Raw genomic sequence first — 18,918 nt, 5'->3', positions numbered from 1 at the left:
CTTAATAGGTAGTCTAATTGTGAAAGGTAACTTTATAAATAATAATCATATGATGGTAAAGGGTATCAAAATATATTTTATGACCTTATACGAAGTTACTTACCCTTTACTTTAGCCCGTTGTCCTTCATTATTACCCTACCATTTAACCTGACACTTACGTTTTACTTAAAAGTAAAGGGTAAGTGTCGGGGTAGAGGGTAGTCTAATTGTGAAAGGTAACTTTATAAATAATAATAATATGATGGTAAAGGGTATCAAAATATATTTTATGACCTTTTACGAAGTCACTTGCCCTTTACTTTTACCCATACCGTTGGCCTTTATCATTATCCTACCATTTAACCTGACACTTACCACTTACCCTTTACTTAATAGTAAAGGGTAAGTGTCGGGGTAGATGATAGACTAATTGTAATACTATATACGTATTAACTTTATAACTAATAATAATATACGGGAACTTTATAAGGTAACTATACGGTAACTTTATAAGTAATAATAATATGATGGTAAAGGGTATCAAAACATATTTTTACCTTTTAGGAAGTCACTTACCCTTTACTCTTACCCTTACCGTTGCCATTCACCATTACCCTACCATTTAACCTGACATTTACCCTTTACTTAATAGTCAGGCGTAAGGGTCGGGGTAGATAAAAAAGGACTAATTGTAAAAGGTAACTTTATAAATAATAATATGATGGTAAAGGTAAAGGTACTTATAAAAGGTCATAAATATAAATTGGTAAAAGATAAAGTCAATCCAATATTAAACAATTTGCACAAAAATCATATTTGGGTGCAAAAAGTGTACATAGTGCAGGAAGTTATACAAGGAACGTATAGTTACAAGGTATATTATGACAGACTATTAAAATAACTATATCTGAATGCGTTTTGGATATAGTTTAACTGAAATTATAATAAATTTTAATAAAAATATGCATTAAACACTCAAATGAACACTAAAATATTCTGACATAATACCAGGTGATCGAATGGAATTACGTTACGTTCAATAGCAAATAGTTTAAGGTAACTCTTTTTTTAATTTAATTTCACTGATTTAAACATTTTCTTATAATTTAATATCGTATTTTTTTTAGTGTGTAACGTTGTGATGTCATCTCATTTGATCACATGGTATATTATGCACTTATAAAAAGAGAAAAAGCAACGGTTATAAAAAAAATTACTAAAAATTAAACACATTTCTTTTGTTAATAATAAACAGTGTTCTAGAAAGTGCCTTTTCTTTATTTAGTGTTGAAAATTAACTTTAAGAAACATACAAAAAGAGACACTAACAGTGTGTAAAAAAGACCATAATTAGTTTAAGATAGAGTAATATTATACTGTATAATCGAGAAAAAAGCGTCACTGCAGCTGTTGAATATTTTTAAAATTTACTTGCTTAAAAGCTACCGTGACGCTATTTTTTTCGATCTTAATTATTTCTAGTTGTGTGTACAAATCAAGAAAGAATATTTCCTGAATTAAATATATTAACAAGAAATAAAATAATATATAATATTATTTATTTTGTTTTGCTAAAAAGTCTACTTGTAAAATAACTTTTTTTGTTCTACTTCTTAGTTTTATTAGAAGCGTAGTTATTTATTTTTTTCTGTTTAGCGAATAAAATAAAAATGTTTACTGTATATAATGAATCGATCGTTTTGTATGGAAACGTATGTAAACAAACTTGTACTTGTACATTACCTCCTATTTTTTTCCTGAAATTTGTTGAACAATAATTTGTATATTGGAAAGAAAATAAAGTCTATTTTATTTATTTTTTGTGTTATTTTCAAATAATATCTTGAATATTTTGTAAAGTGGCGAATGCGCAGGGATTCAGAAATTTATATAATAATTGAAGCAGGAGTGGTAATAGAATGACTGCATATAAACACCCTGTGTATTATACATTTCAATTAAAAAGAAAGGAATAGGATTTTTTTTTCAGACTATTTTTATTTCAATAAATAAAGATTATAACAATCGTCAGTCTTAAAATCTATATAAATAATAATTTAAAAAATTCGTCCAACCAGAGAGACAGCCTTGATAGTGATATTTTTAGTAACTGTCATTTTTTGACATTTCTGTCTCGCTGGACGAACTATACCTACTTATATTACGTAAGTTACGCATGTCAGTAGAGGAGGAACTTTGCATTCACAGGTGACGTTCATACTTCTCGGACTTTCTATGGTTTTCTCAAATTTCTGTCCCACTCTGACAAGTCTTTGTCCAAAAAGACACATTTTGTCTAAAAAAAAGGAAGGTAAAAATTACAGGGATTCAACTCTCGAGTTGTCTCGACATTACATATATTTTATATGTAATGTCATAATTACAAACATGCAATTTTGACATTACAAATATTTATATGTAATGTTTGCATTGCATATATTTTATAACAATATAAAATATAATGCAACCGTTACATATAATTATTTGTAAAAAAATGCATGTATGTAATGACGACATTACATATAAAATATATATATTACATATAAAATATATGTAATGTCAACATTACATATAAAATATATGTAATGCCGACATAACATATATAATATAATACCTTAAGATAAAAATAACGGAGGTATAGATTGATTTGGAAATAAAGATAACTGGCATTTTCTATTATGTAAAACACTGATTGTCATTTCAAAGCCACCTCTGACGCAGTTTTTTCTACCATATAGTAGTTAGTTGTAAACATGTAAATAGACACTTTTTTTAATACATTGGTTATTATATATACACGATTTGACAATCATATTAGCATCATCAGCAGATGATTAAAACTGTATGAGAAAAAAAAATCGTACAATTTATAACTCAGTTCGTACAAAAAGGGTACAAGTTATAACTCAAAATTCTTGTAGTATGTAATTATTTTTTTTTTCTTAAAAACGCAAATATAATAGAAATTTTTATAACTTCAAAGGAAAATACAGGAAAAATCGGATAGATGTCACCTCTAATGAAATTTTCAATATTTTTATTCTTTGATTAAATGAAAAATAATGTCATAGTAAAAGTAGAATTAATATTGCATTTTGAGTTTAATTATGTTTATTACTCTTTCTTTATATTAACATACAAGCTAACTTCCAAAAAATAAAAATAAAGAAAATATTTATTTATAATTTTGAAAAATATTTAATTTGAGTTCAAAATTTGTGTTCAAAAATATATATTTTATATCATTATTTTTCCAAAAAAAAAACCTATATCTAATTATTCTAGATTCAGTAGTTTTTACTCAAAAACACAATATATAAATTTTCTTATTTGTTTTTGTACTATTCCTGGATGAAGCTAGACTTAGAAATTAATCTTCTAGTATATTATTATTTTTAAATGTCTTGTTAACGTTTAATTTTATTTATATTCTCTTTGTCTTCCTCTAAGAAATTTCCGTGAAATCATCACCAACATGATGTAATACACAAGTTGTATGATAATTAAATTTAAATTATAAACAGTGTATATGTATTTTTTTCATTATTACCTGTTCTGGGTCTGCCAGTTAATTTCTCATTGCCCTCGCCTAAAAAGAAACCATTTATTATTTTAGATACACAAACAAAAAAAAACTCTAGAGAAAGAATGAAACACATAGAGAAGCTCAAACATATAAATAATATTTTGGGTTGTAGTCAGGGGCGGATCCCGGATTCGGGAAGGGGGGGGGGCTAGACACAAAACTTTACTCGAAGTAGATACTCCGGAGTCGTTTCTGACATAATAAATTAATAATATCCTATTACATGACTGATGCCAAGATAGAAAATTCATATTTTGAATTCCTCTAGGTTTACTTATTTCTCTGAGAACTAAACACAATCAGTATTGTTAAATAATAAAAATTTGATGATACTTACTGCAAATCCAACTTGTTGGACAACAAAGTGGATCATTTTCTCGGTATTTTCTTTTGTAGTAAAGTGGAGCACATCTTTCTTGGAGTTTTTCCTGGTTTTTGATTTGAACACCGCAAGATCGTCTTCTACAGAAAGGTTTTTCTAATTTTCCTTTAAAAATATTAACAAATTAATTAAATGAACTTTTGAATCAAAATTTTTACCTCTGAATCCTTCCTGACAGACACATCTCCAACATGAATTTTTCGGCAAAAAATTTTCACCTTCTTTGTATACTTTGCCATCGTACACGCATGTAGTTGAATTCTCGTAAGGTGCTGTAAATAAATGAACGGAAATTGATGAATTTAAGTTATACAGGGTGTCCCAATACTTACCACACATTTCTCTTATCGAGCAACAGTCATCCAACGAATATTTTCTGTAACAGCCTGGATATGGTTCTTTTACACCCCATTCTGGACAGTCAACAGTGGCGCACTTAAAGTTGGTTCTATATTGATAAAAATAATCAAAATTAAAAAAAAAACTGCTTATTCTGGTCTATTCGAAATCATTGATTAATATTGTATGATCGAAAAAAAAACGGGGTCCAGTTGGCTGGGAAATAACGAGCGATGACATTTCTCATATAAAGGAATATATTTGAAATCTGCCCCCGCGGCTTTTTTGGCTCGCACTCAAGGGATCGATTTGGTGTGGAATCAAAAAAAAGCTCTTTAACTCAAACGGTTTTCGAGATTTTCAAAAAAAATCTGTTTTTTCAATTTTATTTTTATAGTAAAGTTCAAAACTAATTAATAATGACTTTTTTTCTAATTCAGAAGTCTAAGACATGAAAAAATAATATGATTATGATTCCTAAACGAAAGGCCGATTTAGAAAATTTAAATCATTTTTTTAAGATTTTTATAAAAAAACGAGCCTTAGAAGATTTTAGAAAAAAAACGATTTCAGAAAAAAATGAGTTTTTTTCATATTTTTCCACCACTTCAAAAAATTCTAAAAAATTTATGAGTGCAAAAGAGTATAAAAGTGTCAAAATGAATGACAATGTCAGGAAATAAATTTATTTATTTATTATAGTGGCAACTTGACCTTTTCTACAGCAGAGCTACCACCTGAATACCCAGCGTGAAATTTAAATTCCAATTAGTCAGTCAGTTGGCAACAATGAATTTAAAAATCGCGGCCTCGATTACGTAACAAAAAGTTTAATTGGTATCAAATATACTTAAGTTTATCCAAATGTTTTTTAACTCCAAAAATCTTTCTTTCAACCTTCAACGTTTTGCTCATCCTTATAACACAACCTAACGTACAAATAAATCACTTTTCTAAAACTCGAGGTATATTTATTGCAGTTTGAGGGACTGTTAACTTCTGGATATTAAGAGTGCGATAAAAACTGGGCAAAAAACTTCACTTCGGGATCCTTATCGTTCTTTTTATATTGCTTTGACGCCGGCCGAAACTTGGAAAGGTGCTTAACGCACTAAAATAAATCTTTCCAGGTTTTTTTTCCTGGATAGGTACAGAAGAAATCACGAGAGTTTTACTTGTTTCGAAATTTGACATCTTATACAAGGTGTCCCTTATAAGAATGCATACTGATTACTGATATCACAACACAAATGAATTGTGTTGTGATATTTTAAGCTAAAAAATTTTCATTAGCAGACCTTGCAGTCGAACGTTGTTTTTTTTAAATCTCTTTTAGTGCGAAGTGTACAAGATAGCTTAATAGCCGTAAAAAAGTAATCGCAACTTTATTATATTTTGAACAAGAAAGCGGTAGTAATGACCCTTTATGTCTCTTAAGTACTGTTAAGGAATTCAGCTTTGTTGATGTAAAAATAGCTGTTTATACAGGGTGTTTCAAAACAAATGCAAAAAACTTTAGGGGGTGATTCCTTGTTCAAAATAAAGGGTAGTTTGCTTTATAAACGTTGGGTCAAAAGTCAACCATTAGGGAGATATCGCGGTACAAAGATGGCGGAAAATTAATGTTTTTATTTTTTATCTTGAAAACAAAAAGAGATAGACTAATGAAATTTTATGGAAGCATTACTGTTATGAAAACACACTTTCTGGTAATTTTTTCACTTTTTTAAAATGAGTGGAAGGGGTTGAAATAAACTACCCCTATCATTCTTGTTAACGAAATTTAAAGAAAAATCTTATCAAACACATGCAAAAAAATTAATTTGGATAATTTAGTTTGTTTAGAAACTTTTTTATCTCTTGTGTTTTTTTGATAAAACTCACCGATTTGAAATTAAAAAATAAAATGTAAAGTATTACATGTCAGGACAAAAAAAAAATTTAGATTAAGAATCTAGTGATAATAACGATAATAATAATCATCTAGATAATAACCTATTGCAGTAGAGTAATGTCAAATAAAATAATATTAGAAACATCCTAAAAAGTAACAGCGGCCGACTAGATTTTTTCCTAAAAAAATTACAGCAGCCCACTAGATTCTTTATCAGAAAATGTTTTTTGTCCTGACATGTAATGCTTTACATTTTATTTTTTAATTTCAAATCGGTGAGTTTTATCAAAAAATACAAGAGATAAAAAAGTTTCTAAACAAACTAAACTATCCAAATTAATTTTTTTGCATGTGTTTGATAAGATTTTTCTTTAAATTTCGTTAACAAGAATGATAGGGGTAGTTTATTTCAACCCCTTCCACTCATTTTAAAAAAGTGAAAAAATTACCAGAAAGTGTGTTTTCATAACAGTAATGCTTCCATAAAATTTCATTAGTCTATCTCTTTTTGTTTTCAAGATAAAAAATAAAAACATTATTTTTCCGCCATCTTTGTACCGCGATATCTCCCTAATGGTTGACTTTTGACCCAACGTTTATGAAGCAAACTACCCTTTATTTTGAACAAGGAATCGCCCCCTGAAGATTTTCGCATTTGTTTTGAAACACCCTGTATATTTATAACTAATTTATTTTTGTTTTCTAAAATATTTTAATTGAAATAAAATATGTAAAAGTGGGCAACACTGTGCCGGTCAAGCTTAATCACGTTACTAAAAGTTTATTTGATATTAACTATTGATCAAAAAATGTTCTCATTTTCTGAAAATCTATATTTTTTGGAAAAAAACACGTTCTAGAATTTGTACACTGTTTAGTAAAACACACTGGCTAAACATTCCCCCAATTTTTTTTATGAAGAATGCATTTTTTTCAAAATGTCAATAATAAAAAAAAATCCTCTTGCAAAGACAATCCGGGAATATAGTGTAGTACTAATGATTTCCATCCCTTAGCTTAAGATAATATTAATACTCACGTATCATCATTTTGTTGACAGTAACATCCAAGATCACATAATCCGGCAGTCACTCTAGAATCCACCATCTCGTTCAGCTTATAAGCTTTTCCCCTCAAAAAACAATTTTCACTCGATTTTTTCAAGCCCAAGCAATCAAACTTGGACGGACACCTTCCCAATGTCTGGCTGTAATATACCGAGTTGTCATACGAAGCCTTACACCCCATATCTTCATACAGCAATGTACCGTACAAGTCACAATTTTCACCCCCTAGAAAAAAACGAAAAAAATAAAATTATTTTTGATTACATTTTATTTCTAATATTTATAGTACTTATTGGGTGGATTTGGTTGAAAAAATAGAACGTTGAGAGTACGGAAGAGACGAACAACACCTTGACCGTCATCTTTGAGCGATGGTGTTAACACACTGGCACGGTTTGGTGGTACCGGCACTTTAGCTATGCCTTTCTTTAAAATATTCATATTTTCTGCTGTAGTACCGGTGTACGAATAAGACGCAGATTGAATGAGACCGTCGAGTGAATGTATAGTGGAGTTACCAGAACAAATGCTATTAACAAGCGTCCATTGACCCAATTATACAGGGCAAGTCTTAAATAAGTGCAAATATTTTTAGGGGTGGTATATTTTGATGCCAGGAAACCAAATTTCCCATGTCAAAAAGCTTCCAGAAACCAATTTTCATCCAAATTATGACGTCAATTCAGAAATTATTTGAAAAAATCGAAATAGAAATGAAACTTCTACACCCTGTAACTCCGAAACTAAGCATTTTAGGACATACATCTATACCAACTTTTTTGCTTATTTTTATCTGCTGCCGAAATTTCCGGAGTACAGTTCGGACCACCCTGTATATATGTCATTTTCAGATTTAATATTATACTGCCATTTCGCGGTTTGACACTTGCCAAAATTCGAAGTAAAAAAAGTAGCCCTGGCAACATTGCGACAAATTACCTATAACGGATGCGAAAGAAAGCGACTGCATCGGAAACCGCTCGGCGATGAGTTTTGCACCGAAGAAAACATTCAGAGGCTGTTTGATATAATGAAAACTATAAAATTTGACCACCCATGTGAGAAATTTCCTCTTATTTACATCATTAAATTATTTATTGGATTGAAAATATTTTATGCATTAAAGTTTACCAAAAATAAAGATTTATATAGTCGAAAAAAGTCCGATAGAACCAATAGAAATTTAACTATTTTGTCACATCTTTAATTAAATTTTGTTAAATAAATTAATTTTTTATACTATAAATATCTTTTTTTTTCCTAATCTCCTACGAGCTGATATAATATGACGAGCAATCTATTAAATTACTGTGAGATTATACAGAAAAGTCCACAGACTTCGAGACATAGGAAAATCAAGTCCATTTAGCGTGTGTCCAAATTTTGACAAGTTTTCAAAAATGACAGTTTTGTTTAGGCTGACGTTTAATTTCACCTGACTTCTCGGTGAATGATTTCTTTTTATGGGGGTACATAAAATCTAAAATTTACGGCCATGAAGAAATTCAAAACTTGGAGCAGTTAAGGCAGAAAATATTTAATGCCTTTGACACTGTCACCCCTGATATGTTATCCAATGTGAGGAGGGGATTTTTTGATCGTTTGGGTTATTGTTTAATGCAAGAGGGGAGGCACTTTTGAACAATTTTTGTAATTTTTTAAATTTCATTATCCTGTTTTTTTACCGTTTACCCATTACCTACCTTGACGAACATGGGAAAACGAAGGTCCTTTTCAGGACCACAGATATTTTGATTGAGAAAATTGGTAACTTTTATTTGGATTAAAAAACAAAAGTGGTTAATATAATACCAATTTAAAAGTGTTTTAGTAGTTTTAATACACACTATGATATAAAATTTATTATTATTATAATGTACATTATTAATACTATTGTTCATTCGAAATGGCATTAAGGCCCAATTGCAACAATGATTTAAATTTTTCTTAAAGATAAGTAGAGCTTAGAATTAGCTGTACTTATATTTACTTTAATATTCACCTTAAATGAGGGAATTTGACTGATACAATTTTTGAATTTGAATTGTTTTTAATGATACTAACAATTTTAGTTCAATTTTTAATAAAATTTATTTAATATTAATAGAAATCCAAGAGATTTGAAACCTCTTTTAGCGATTTATAACATTCTCAAATGATTTACAGGTGCCCTTATTTTCTATGAAAATCACACAGCTTTTTTCATAGTCGCTGCAGTTGCTATAGCTATAAAAAACTATTTTTTTAAGGTGTGAAAATTGCGACACACGCTAAATGGACTTGATTTTTCGTATGTCTCGAAGTCTGTGGACCTTTTTGTATGCCTCGATAACATATTGGTGCAGATTATTTTCACTCAAACAAATAATAACCGAAACTATACATTGATGCGGATTGTCTATGAACTCTTTCTGAAGGTCACAGAAACCTGAACGCCTAATTCGGTGTTCTTTCGCATCTGTTATAGGTAATTTGTAACATTGCCACATACATTCGTCATATACTATTTTGATGACGTGCATCTCAATTTTTATTGCATTTACTATAGGTCTGCTCCAGTTAACATTTCGTCGATGGTTGAAGCTTCCGTTAGCTTGAGATTTTTACTGAGATTTTTCGACCTCAATGGTAAGGCAATGTGTATTGGCTATATATGGGGCAAATTAGAAGGTAACTGTTCGGTACCAAGGTTAATCAATGTCAATAACACAGGTATACAGACCAAAACACATAGGTTTAAAGAAAAAATAATTGGATGGGCGGATTTCGTTAATTTGTTTTGATGATGAATCTTTCCAAGAGTCTGCCTTTTTTTGGCTGGGTCTTATGGTGTCTTAGCCTTTTTTCTTGCAGATGACACATGAACTGATCGGTGATTCATTCATTATAATCAAATAATGTGTGATCTAATGAAAGTGACAACAGAATAGGCATAGAAATTTATAATATCATTGTATTTTTTGTAAATTTACTTATATTTTTATCAGTGTAGGCAAAATGATAGTTAGTTTGTTATAAAACCGAATGATCCCGTCAGTTCTATGGACGCTCTTCATATTTATAAACTTCAAAGGATCCTTTCAAAAATATATCCGTTTTTTAAAGATTATTACAGTGTTACTATACACTGTTTTCTTTAAATTTACCATTAAAAAGAGCCTAAAATACATTTATCTTATTTCTATATTCAGAAAAAAAATTGAAAAAACAACCAGAAATATATACTTTTTCCCATGTTTCCTTCATCAAACGTTCTTGTAAAAATAAAATGTCTCTTTTTTCCAAATGGTTCAGAATGTAATAAGACGCTATAAGTTTACAGAGTGGTTAAAAAATCTAATAAAATATACTTTTCTGGCATAATTTTTTTCGAAATGTTTAAATAAAATCAATGAGATAAATTCTAAATATACCGAAATTACACAATCCAGTGGATGTGCCATTGTTTAGTTATTATTGTTTCCTTGTCAATGTTATAAATTGAATTATTACTAACCGTATAATGAGCCGGTGTATTTGATTAGTAAACAATCGTTATATGAATATACATACGTACAAGATTTTTTTTTCAAATTTGAGTTGCGTTTACATTGTAGGTAAATTAGGTAAAAATAACAACATAGATGGTGTGTATATGTGATTACATAAATATACCCAACAAAATTTGTTCATAATTCATAATCATATTAAATTAATCTGCACATCATTTTTTTCATCATAAATAAAAGCAAAAATGAATTCAAGCAGTTCGACGAAACAAGTGAGTAAACAAAGCGTACGTTACATAATCAAAAAATTAAATAGACATACTATAGTCTGTGAAACGAATATATGTTACTGTAAATGTCCGAAATGTGGTAAAACCTAGAATAAGCGCGCTAAACCTAGGATTTACCAAAAGCATTAACTAATTAAGTTAGCCTGGTTATTTGGAGGGTCTTAATGCATTGGTTAGCCTGGTTATCTGGGGGGTGTTAATGCATTGGTTAGGTGGATATTTGGTGGGGTTGGTTGGTTTTTACTACCACTTGCTTTTGGTAAATCCTAGGTTTTACTGTATTTCGGACATTTACAGTAACATATATATTTAGAATATTTTATATATAATTTTTTGGATTATATTCGACACTATTTTTTTCATATGACACAACACTGATGAAGGCTATAATCAGAGTAAGCAGATCGCCGAGTAGCTCTCTCTCTTTTGACGTGTTTGACAGATAGACTACGTATTTAACTGCTCAACTTATGAAGTGGTCCTATAAACATGGTATACACTGCTCATAATTTGAAGTGGAATTAATTATAAAGTTTTATACAATTCGATGCCTGAGATATACTTGAAATAAAGTATATAGAGATATTTGATAAATGGCAACAGTGGCAACTTCGCTTCTTCATATGACAGATAACCTACTTATTTCGCGCAGCCGCAAAGAAAATTGAAAACGGGACTGTCGCTATTCGGCGGTTTACTTACTCTGCTATAATGTTAGCCGAAACATTTTTTTTTAACAAAAAAAAATGAAAAACCAAATGAAAACTTAATCAGCGTTTTTCCCGAACCTAAATCCCAAGAAAATCAAAAATTTTAGAATAATTTTACATATAAAATGACAGAGATCTTTATTTCATAGCCATCGCTGACGCCTTTTTTTCTATGATATTGTATTATTTGCAAATATAATTTTTCGAACATTGATACTTGCAAAATATGCATATAAATTTTGTGAATGTAAATAATAATACATCACTATTAGTAGATATTGAATGTTTTTTGTTAAATTAGATTTTCAAACCTCCAAATTTAAAATATATTTACATTTTACCCATTATCTTATGTACCTATTCATTATTTGTATATCGTAAAAACATTTGCTGCATTTGTATGGTTCATAGTTTATTTGCCAAAGTATTTATTACTATAAATAGGTTCATATATTGTATTTATTAACTGTATATTATGTATATTTCATGTAAACTATATCAATTTTAAAATACAAACCAAAAATACGAGGAATAATTATGTTTTCCATGTATTCTACAACATATTTATTAATCCGTAGTATCTAACTAGCGTGAGGTCATAAATCTCGCTCCGTGGCTGTTCTATTAGAGACGGCATTGGTCTGATATTTAAAAATGTTAAAAGCTGATAACATTTTACTTTTGACAATTATGTCATTCAAGTTGATTTTTGCAAGGAGAGGAAGAACTGTCACTTGTTTTATTATTTTCCTTTTCTATTTCACGAAAGTAAAAAGAGTTACCTATCTGATTCGTTCAGGCACTCAATTTAAAGAATATCAGTAACTTTTTTGACAGAAGGATTTTATATTTGCCATGTTGGAAAAAAATAACGGTCAAAATTCAAAGTTATTCATTTTATAGACTATATGAGAGGATAAAATATAATTTGAAATATTAATGGTATACTCTCTTTAATCAACTAGTGATTAAATGTTTTAAGAACATCTTCTAAAATTATAATTATGTACCTTTAAAAAAATTCGTTATAGCCGAAGTAGCTCCAATTATGACCCCGCTACCAAAACCGGTGATTAAAACTATGCTCGCTACCGTAGTTGAACTCATGTTTTTTTTAGCTGGAATAATAAATTATAATATAAGTTAGACATTCGGAAGATATCAAAATATTTACTTTTTTATTTTTATTTTTAGAATTTTCACAAATTATACTTTTAGAATAATTATATAATAAATTTTTCGTATACTAGCTATTTAAACCCGTGTATTTGTATATATCAGTTACTTACGATATCCTCCGATGGTGGCAGCACCGGCAGAGAATGCATATAGATATGTATATAATACATCTTATACAGGTCTATGGACCTTACTAATCATTTATATTTGCTATAACAGTATTAATGGTTATAGCAACTTAATCAAATTGAATAGATTTTTAGAACAATAGATTTCTAAGGCTAGGATTACAGTTCTAAACGAAATTTTGTCGGGATCCAGTCCATTCTGACAGTAGCTAACCCACTATCGGTCTTCAAATGAGGATTAATGAAAAGTACGCCTGGCAGGGTCCTACATCAATAAACAATACCGTGATTTATATAGGGTTTATTTGTTAAAAACATCACTTTTAAAAACCCTTTCCGTATAGCAGAGAGACCTAATCATAAATAATCGGTTTACTTCATAGAGGCAAAATATTGTCGGTTGTGTGTACGTCTTAAATTTATATAGAAAAATATATAGTAGGTAGCCAATTGTCAAATTGGATGATTTAATAGTTAATATTTCTATAACCTGATATGGGAAGATATGATTCATAAAAGATAATGCTTTTTAACATATTTTTTATTCATATTACTGAAAGGAAATACCATACGATCAAAAAAACCGCGTCGGAGTTGGCTTGGAAATGAAGATCGCTGTCTTGATTTTATATATAAAACTATATGGGGTATGTTATGGATTATGAATTTGAAAATTGAATTTTTGATCTGTTTTCTCATCTGGTTTGTATACAGGGTGTTAAAAAATAGTATATCTAACTGTATCTTGGTGTAAATTTCGGGGGACGATAATGCAATTTTTGGTTTCTATGTAATTTGACAAATAAATAAAGCTGTCTCTTCAGTTGTCACTGTTGTCAGTTTTGACTCAATATTTTTTAATTCTCTTTCGTGTCGAGTGCTGATTAAATTGGAGCCAGAAATGGCTCAAAACAAAATAAGTAAATTACCAACAGATGTTCCGGCTGAGGCGACACACAAACGCCATATCCAAACTACTTCAATTTAAATCCCGAATAACTTATGAAAAGGAATACAAAAATTTTCAAAAATGGAAGCAATTAAAAAACGTTCGAGAAGAAATAAAGTTTTTAACCTATCCTCGCTGTTAAAGTATCATTTAATCTACCCTTGTGGTTAAAGTACTATTTAATCTACTATTTTTGATAGATATAAGGGAATTTTAACAGTTGCTATGGAAAAAATAAACAGAATATATTATTTTTATTTAACCATTTGAGGGCTGTAACTTTTTCAGGAAGCATTATAGGACATACGTTCATAGGAACGTAGTTTTTTGACACTCTGTATGTTGGATATCTTGAATCGTTTTGTACAGTCACGTAAATACCATTCCCTTCAATATTCACTCTGTATACAGTAACTTTTTTTTAAAACTCAGTTGGATTTGTTACAACACAAAAAAAGGAATTCTTAAGAATCAGGAAAATAATAGCAATTTCTTAATCCTAGACGCGTGAAGTGAACCTGGACAAGCCGACACAAAACGGGAACAAAACGCTGAAAAGACTGGATAGAAAGTTGTCCGCAGCTCTGGATAAACCCTGAACGTTTCAAATGTATTTACCACGTCAACCTCAGGATCTTATTACTTCTCCACGAGCTATAGAATCGTTTATGACATTCTTTCGCTGCTACTTATTTTCGCTTTTTTTTTGTTAAGATCTGTATGTGCTCTATTTCGTTAAAAAAAAGTAAAAAAAAACATGTACAGGTTGTTCTCGAAGAGCAAATTAGTTTTAAGGAAAAAATATTTTCACTTAAAATATAGAAAAAATATATATATTTTATTTTTTAATATTTTTGATACTACTTAAAGACCTCAATTTAAATTATTTTAATCTATATAGCTTTTGACCAGAAAATTATGCTGTAAATCTGACAGTTTGGTTAATATAACCCGGAATTATAATACCGAACTCGTTATAAAGCCCTAATAAATTAGGCCATATCAAAATGTACCTGGATTTATTATAATTTATCTGGATATATGTATTTGTTGTAGTAAATTCGCGTATCTCATAATGTATTTGCGATTGTATCAGGTTTATTAAACGTTATTATTATATTGATTCGGATGTACGTAATTATTTACATCTATTACTGATATCTGACACCAAAAAATAATTTTCTAAAAATTATTATATTAATTTATTTTATACTAGTGTGTACTAGCGTGTACTTCGTTCGCGTCAAATTAATCATTTGTAATGGTGATGATAAAGCAAAGCAAGAATTTCCATTAAGATACAAACTGGATAAAATTTTCTCACATTTATGTCAGCATGAGAAAAAACAATATGGCGATATTATTATATAACTTGGTAATATTTGAGGGGTAGTTTTATCTCATTGGAATTTGACTTTCGAAAAATCCGTTTGCCAAAAATAAGCTTTTTACGTCAAGCAGTTTAAGCAGAATCGTGGTTAAGAAATTACCCAACTTTTTGAAACACCCTGTATGATTTTTTAAAAAATTTCAAAATATGTAAAAAACCAAATAAATTATGCTTGTCCAAGCGTTTTCTCGAAAGACTAATCGTTTTTTAAATAACAAATATTGTAATATTGGAGGGGCGTTTTCACCCTCTTGGAATTTGAGATTCGAGAAACCCCTCCTTATCGAACCTCTACACGCCACAGTCAATCCGTTTGCCAAAAATCAGCTTTAAACGTCAACCAGTTTAAGCAGAATCGTGATTACTCAATGGTCATATTTTACGAAACACCCTGTATAAATTTATAAAAAATCTTAAAATACGTAAAACAACAAAATAAAATATACGTGTTGTGTTTAAGAGTTTTTCCGAAAAACTCACCGGTTTTTAAATAAAAAATATTTTAATATTTGAGGGATAGTTTCACCCCCTTAGAATTCGAGTTTCGAAAAATCCCTTCTTATCGAACCTCTACACCCTAAAGTCAATCTGTTTTCCAAAAATCAGCTTTTTACGTCAAGCGCTTTAGGCAGGATCGTGATTAATCAATGACCAGATTTTTCGAAACACCCTCTATACATTTATAAAAAATCTTAAAATATGTAAAAAAACAAAATAAAATATACGTGTTTAAGCGTTTTTTTCGGAAACTTGACCGTTTTTTAAATAAAAAATATTGTAATATTTGAGGGGTGGTTTCACCCTCTTGGAACTGGAATTTAGAAAAATCCCTTCTTATCGAACCTCTACACCCTAGAATCAACCTATATGCCAAAATTGACCTTCTTACGTTGAGTGGTTTGAGCATGATCGTGATTAATCAGTATGTCAGTCACATAAGGATTTTATATATTAGTATAGATTACATCCCAAAAAATATACACAACGTTATTGGCGTAGTTTCAGGGTCTTCACATAAACAGAAAAAGTGTACCAAATATGAAAAATATGTACATTTTGAGACCGCATACAGTATATGAGACAATAGTTACTTTCCTGTTATTATTACAGTATTTCTTATTAACACACTGCAACAATCTATAAATTTTTGTTTAATACCCATGATTTTTCCTGAATCTAGCAAGCAAAGTTAGCTTCTAAATTCATATTTTTGGCGTAATAACCGAGAAAATTGGAGCAATAATATCCAGTTAAAAAAAAAGGAAAATATATCCTAGCTTCCCACGGCTGGATAAGTGTCAATTTTTCATTTTTGCTTTTGTTTTGGAACTGTAAAATAGTGAGAATGAGAGGTTGCCAAACCTAGATCACATAAGCTGTGTAGATACCGTTACACTATAAGATTTTTATAATAACCATGTTTCCTACATCTCTAACATGATATGAACTTATAGAGTTGTATTCACTTCCAAAATTAGATAATATTCATTATTACATCACTTAAATGAACCAATACCATAAATTTTTGGAAAAAAAACTGGTGATTTCGCCAATAAGTGGAGTAAATTTTATGAATTATTCTAAAAAATATTTCATATACATGGGTCTTGAACTTCCCCTAGGGGATGCAAGACCTTGTCGTTGGTGGGGAAGCTCCTGGTCAGGTGCTGGGGGGAATCCCCTCTAGCACTTGGCTTGGTCTAAGAAGCATCTCACTCATCGTCTTGTCCCTGACTGTAGTGTCGTGGCCAGGGAATTGCACCAAGACATATAACGATACCGGGCGGGGCTACGAACAGCCTCAACCTTGGGGTACCGGGGGGCACCCCATTGTATTTTACCCCTTACTTCTACATGCGGGGCTCTGTAGAAGTGGACCGACTGTCCCTAGCGACTCATAGGAACACTATGAGATCTGATAATAATAGTAATAAACACATCACCGGTGAAGCTGTGGGGAAACACCCTAGCGACACTGGGAACAGTAACAATGAAAGTTCCAAGGGGCCAAACCCAAAGAGAACTACAGGAGAGGTGGCTGACACTTGCGTGAGACCATCCTCCGCAAGTGGCATACAAGCTACCACCTCCTCCAAGGGTCGGGAGCCTACCTCCTACCTCTAAACCCAACAGGCGACACAAGCTACCGTTTCGTCTACCCGGCCTGGGTCGTAGCTCCTCGACTGTGAGGGACACGGGTCTCCGTAGGAAGTCCTGGGACTGTATGATGAGTTATAACTCAAGAAAGGGGGACACAATAGATCTCTAAGGTCGCAGAGATTAACCCCCCTCCCACTTATTCTAATTCTAATGGGTCTTGAAATGAAGTTAGCAAAAACTAAAGTATCATTTAGTTAGCAAAAACAATTATCATAGTAAATGGTGCCCGGTGGCGTAGAGGTACAGGCTCTCGTCTACCAATCTCAAGGTAGTGGGTTCGAATCCTGCAACCGGCATTTCATCAGCCGACTATTTTTATAAAAATAGTTTGGGTACCTAGGTCGACTCAGCCTTAAATGAGTACTTGGGATTCACAATCCTGAGGTAATAATAGGGGGTTGAAGCGTAGTGCTAGCCACATTACCTTATCATTCACAGAATCCAATCTTTGAAGTGGCAAGATATGTGCAGGACATCTGGCATGAAGGACCGACAAGAGAAGGATCATAAAAATCACATCATAGTACCCACGAAGAATTAAGAGACCTAGAAGAAGACAAAACCTAGGATGGAACCATGATATTAGGAAATTATCAGGTAAAACTTGGGCCCGCAAAACCAACAATAGTAACGTAAACGATATTTGCCGACATCAAAGTTGGCGCGTTATAGCTTTATCCACGAGAGTAAATATATGCTCTATGGTGCCAAAGAACGATGTTATCGTCAGACGGGGGTCATATAATGTCGAAATTTAATCTGTGGCCCGCAGGAGGCCCTAATCGGCAAATTTATCTCTTAATCCCGTGCGCGACTCTGTACAGATTTTAATGAAAATTTGTAATCAACGACCGCTTGGACAGTTTTTTTGCGCCACCGTGTAATACCGTTAGTTGTCTGGCGTTAGTGGATGCTAGTTGACCAAAAACAACAGAATAGAAGATAAAATAACTATTCAAAAACAGAACTATATGTATATATAGATTATATTATTAAATACACTTTTACCCACGTGATTAAGCTTGGCACAGCGTGGTCTACTTTTAGATATTTTCTTTTGATCAGAATATTTTAGAAAACAAAAATAAATTAATTATAAATATATAAACAGTTATTATTTACATCAACAAAACTCACCTCCTTAACAGAACTTAAGGCACATAAAGGGCTATTACTACCGATTTTCCGATCAAAATATTCTAATAAAGTTGCGATGAGTTTTTTTACGGCTATTAAGCTATCTTGTACACTTCGCACTAAAAGAGGTTCTAAAAAGAACAATGTTCGTTGTATGCTTAAAGTATCACACGATTAATTTAAACCAAAAACTCGTAATACAAAACTAAAGCAGAGTACGTAGATCGTCGAGTAGCGA

At 30.9% G+C, this 18,918-nt stretch overlaps 1 protein-coding gene across 1 annotated transcript; it reads right to left on the bottom strand.

Moving 5' to 3' along the window:
* Positions 1 to 1,959: 1,959 nt before the first annotated feature.
* LOC115884292 lies at positions 1,960 to 7,677 on the bottom strand. The gene is made up of 7 exons (XM_030902832.1): positions 7,539 to 7,677; positions 7,222 to 7,474; positions 4,282 to 4,397; positions 4,108 to 4,221; positions 3,905 to 4,054; positions 3,532 to 3,570; positions 1,960 to 2,277 (listed from the first exon to the last, which is right to left on the bottom strand). The coding sequence occupies exons 1-7, from the start codon at positions 7,609 to 7,611 to the stop codon at positions 2,138 to 2,140; spliced, it is 885 nt and encodes a 294-aa protein (XP_030758692.1). The 5' UTR covers positions 7,612 to 7,677; the 3' UTR covers positions 1,960 to 2,137.
* Positions 7,678 to 18,918: the final 11,241 nt, after the last annotated feature.

The sequence above is a fragment of the Sitophilus oryzae genome, unplaced genomic scaffold, assembly GCF_002938485.1.
Source record: "Sitophilus oryzae breed Bouriz unplaced genomic scaffold, Soryzae_2.0 scaffold_227_pilon_pilon, whole genome shotgun sequence".
In the NCBI taxonomy this organism is placed as follows: domain Eukaryota; kingdom Metazoa; phylum Arthropoda; class Insecta; order Coleoptera; family Curculionidae; genus Sitophilus; species Sitophilus oryzae.
Note: the sequence above shows the minus strand (reverse complement) of the source record. Positions and strands in the feature narration are given on the sequence as shown.

What these genes read in the sequence shown, in the direction of transcription:
- LOC115884292 (XM_030902832.1), bottom strand. Translation starts at nt 7,611, where the DNA reads ATGACGGTCAAGGTGTTGTTCGTCTCTTCCGTACTCTCAACGTTCTAT. An exon ending in CTGTCAGGAAGGATTCAGAG is followed by an intron (nt 4,055 to 4,107) that starts GTAAAAATTTTG and finishes ATATTTTTAAAG; the next exon opens with GAAAATTAGAAAAACCTTTC. An exon ending in AACTGGCAGACCCAGAACAG is followed by an intron (nt 2,278 to 3,531) that starts GTAATAATGAAA and finishes CCTTTTTTTTAG; the next exon opens with ACAAAATGTGTCTTTTTGGA.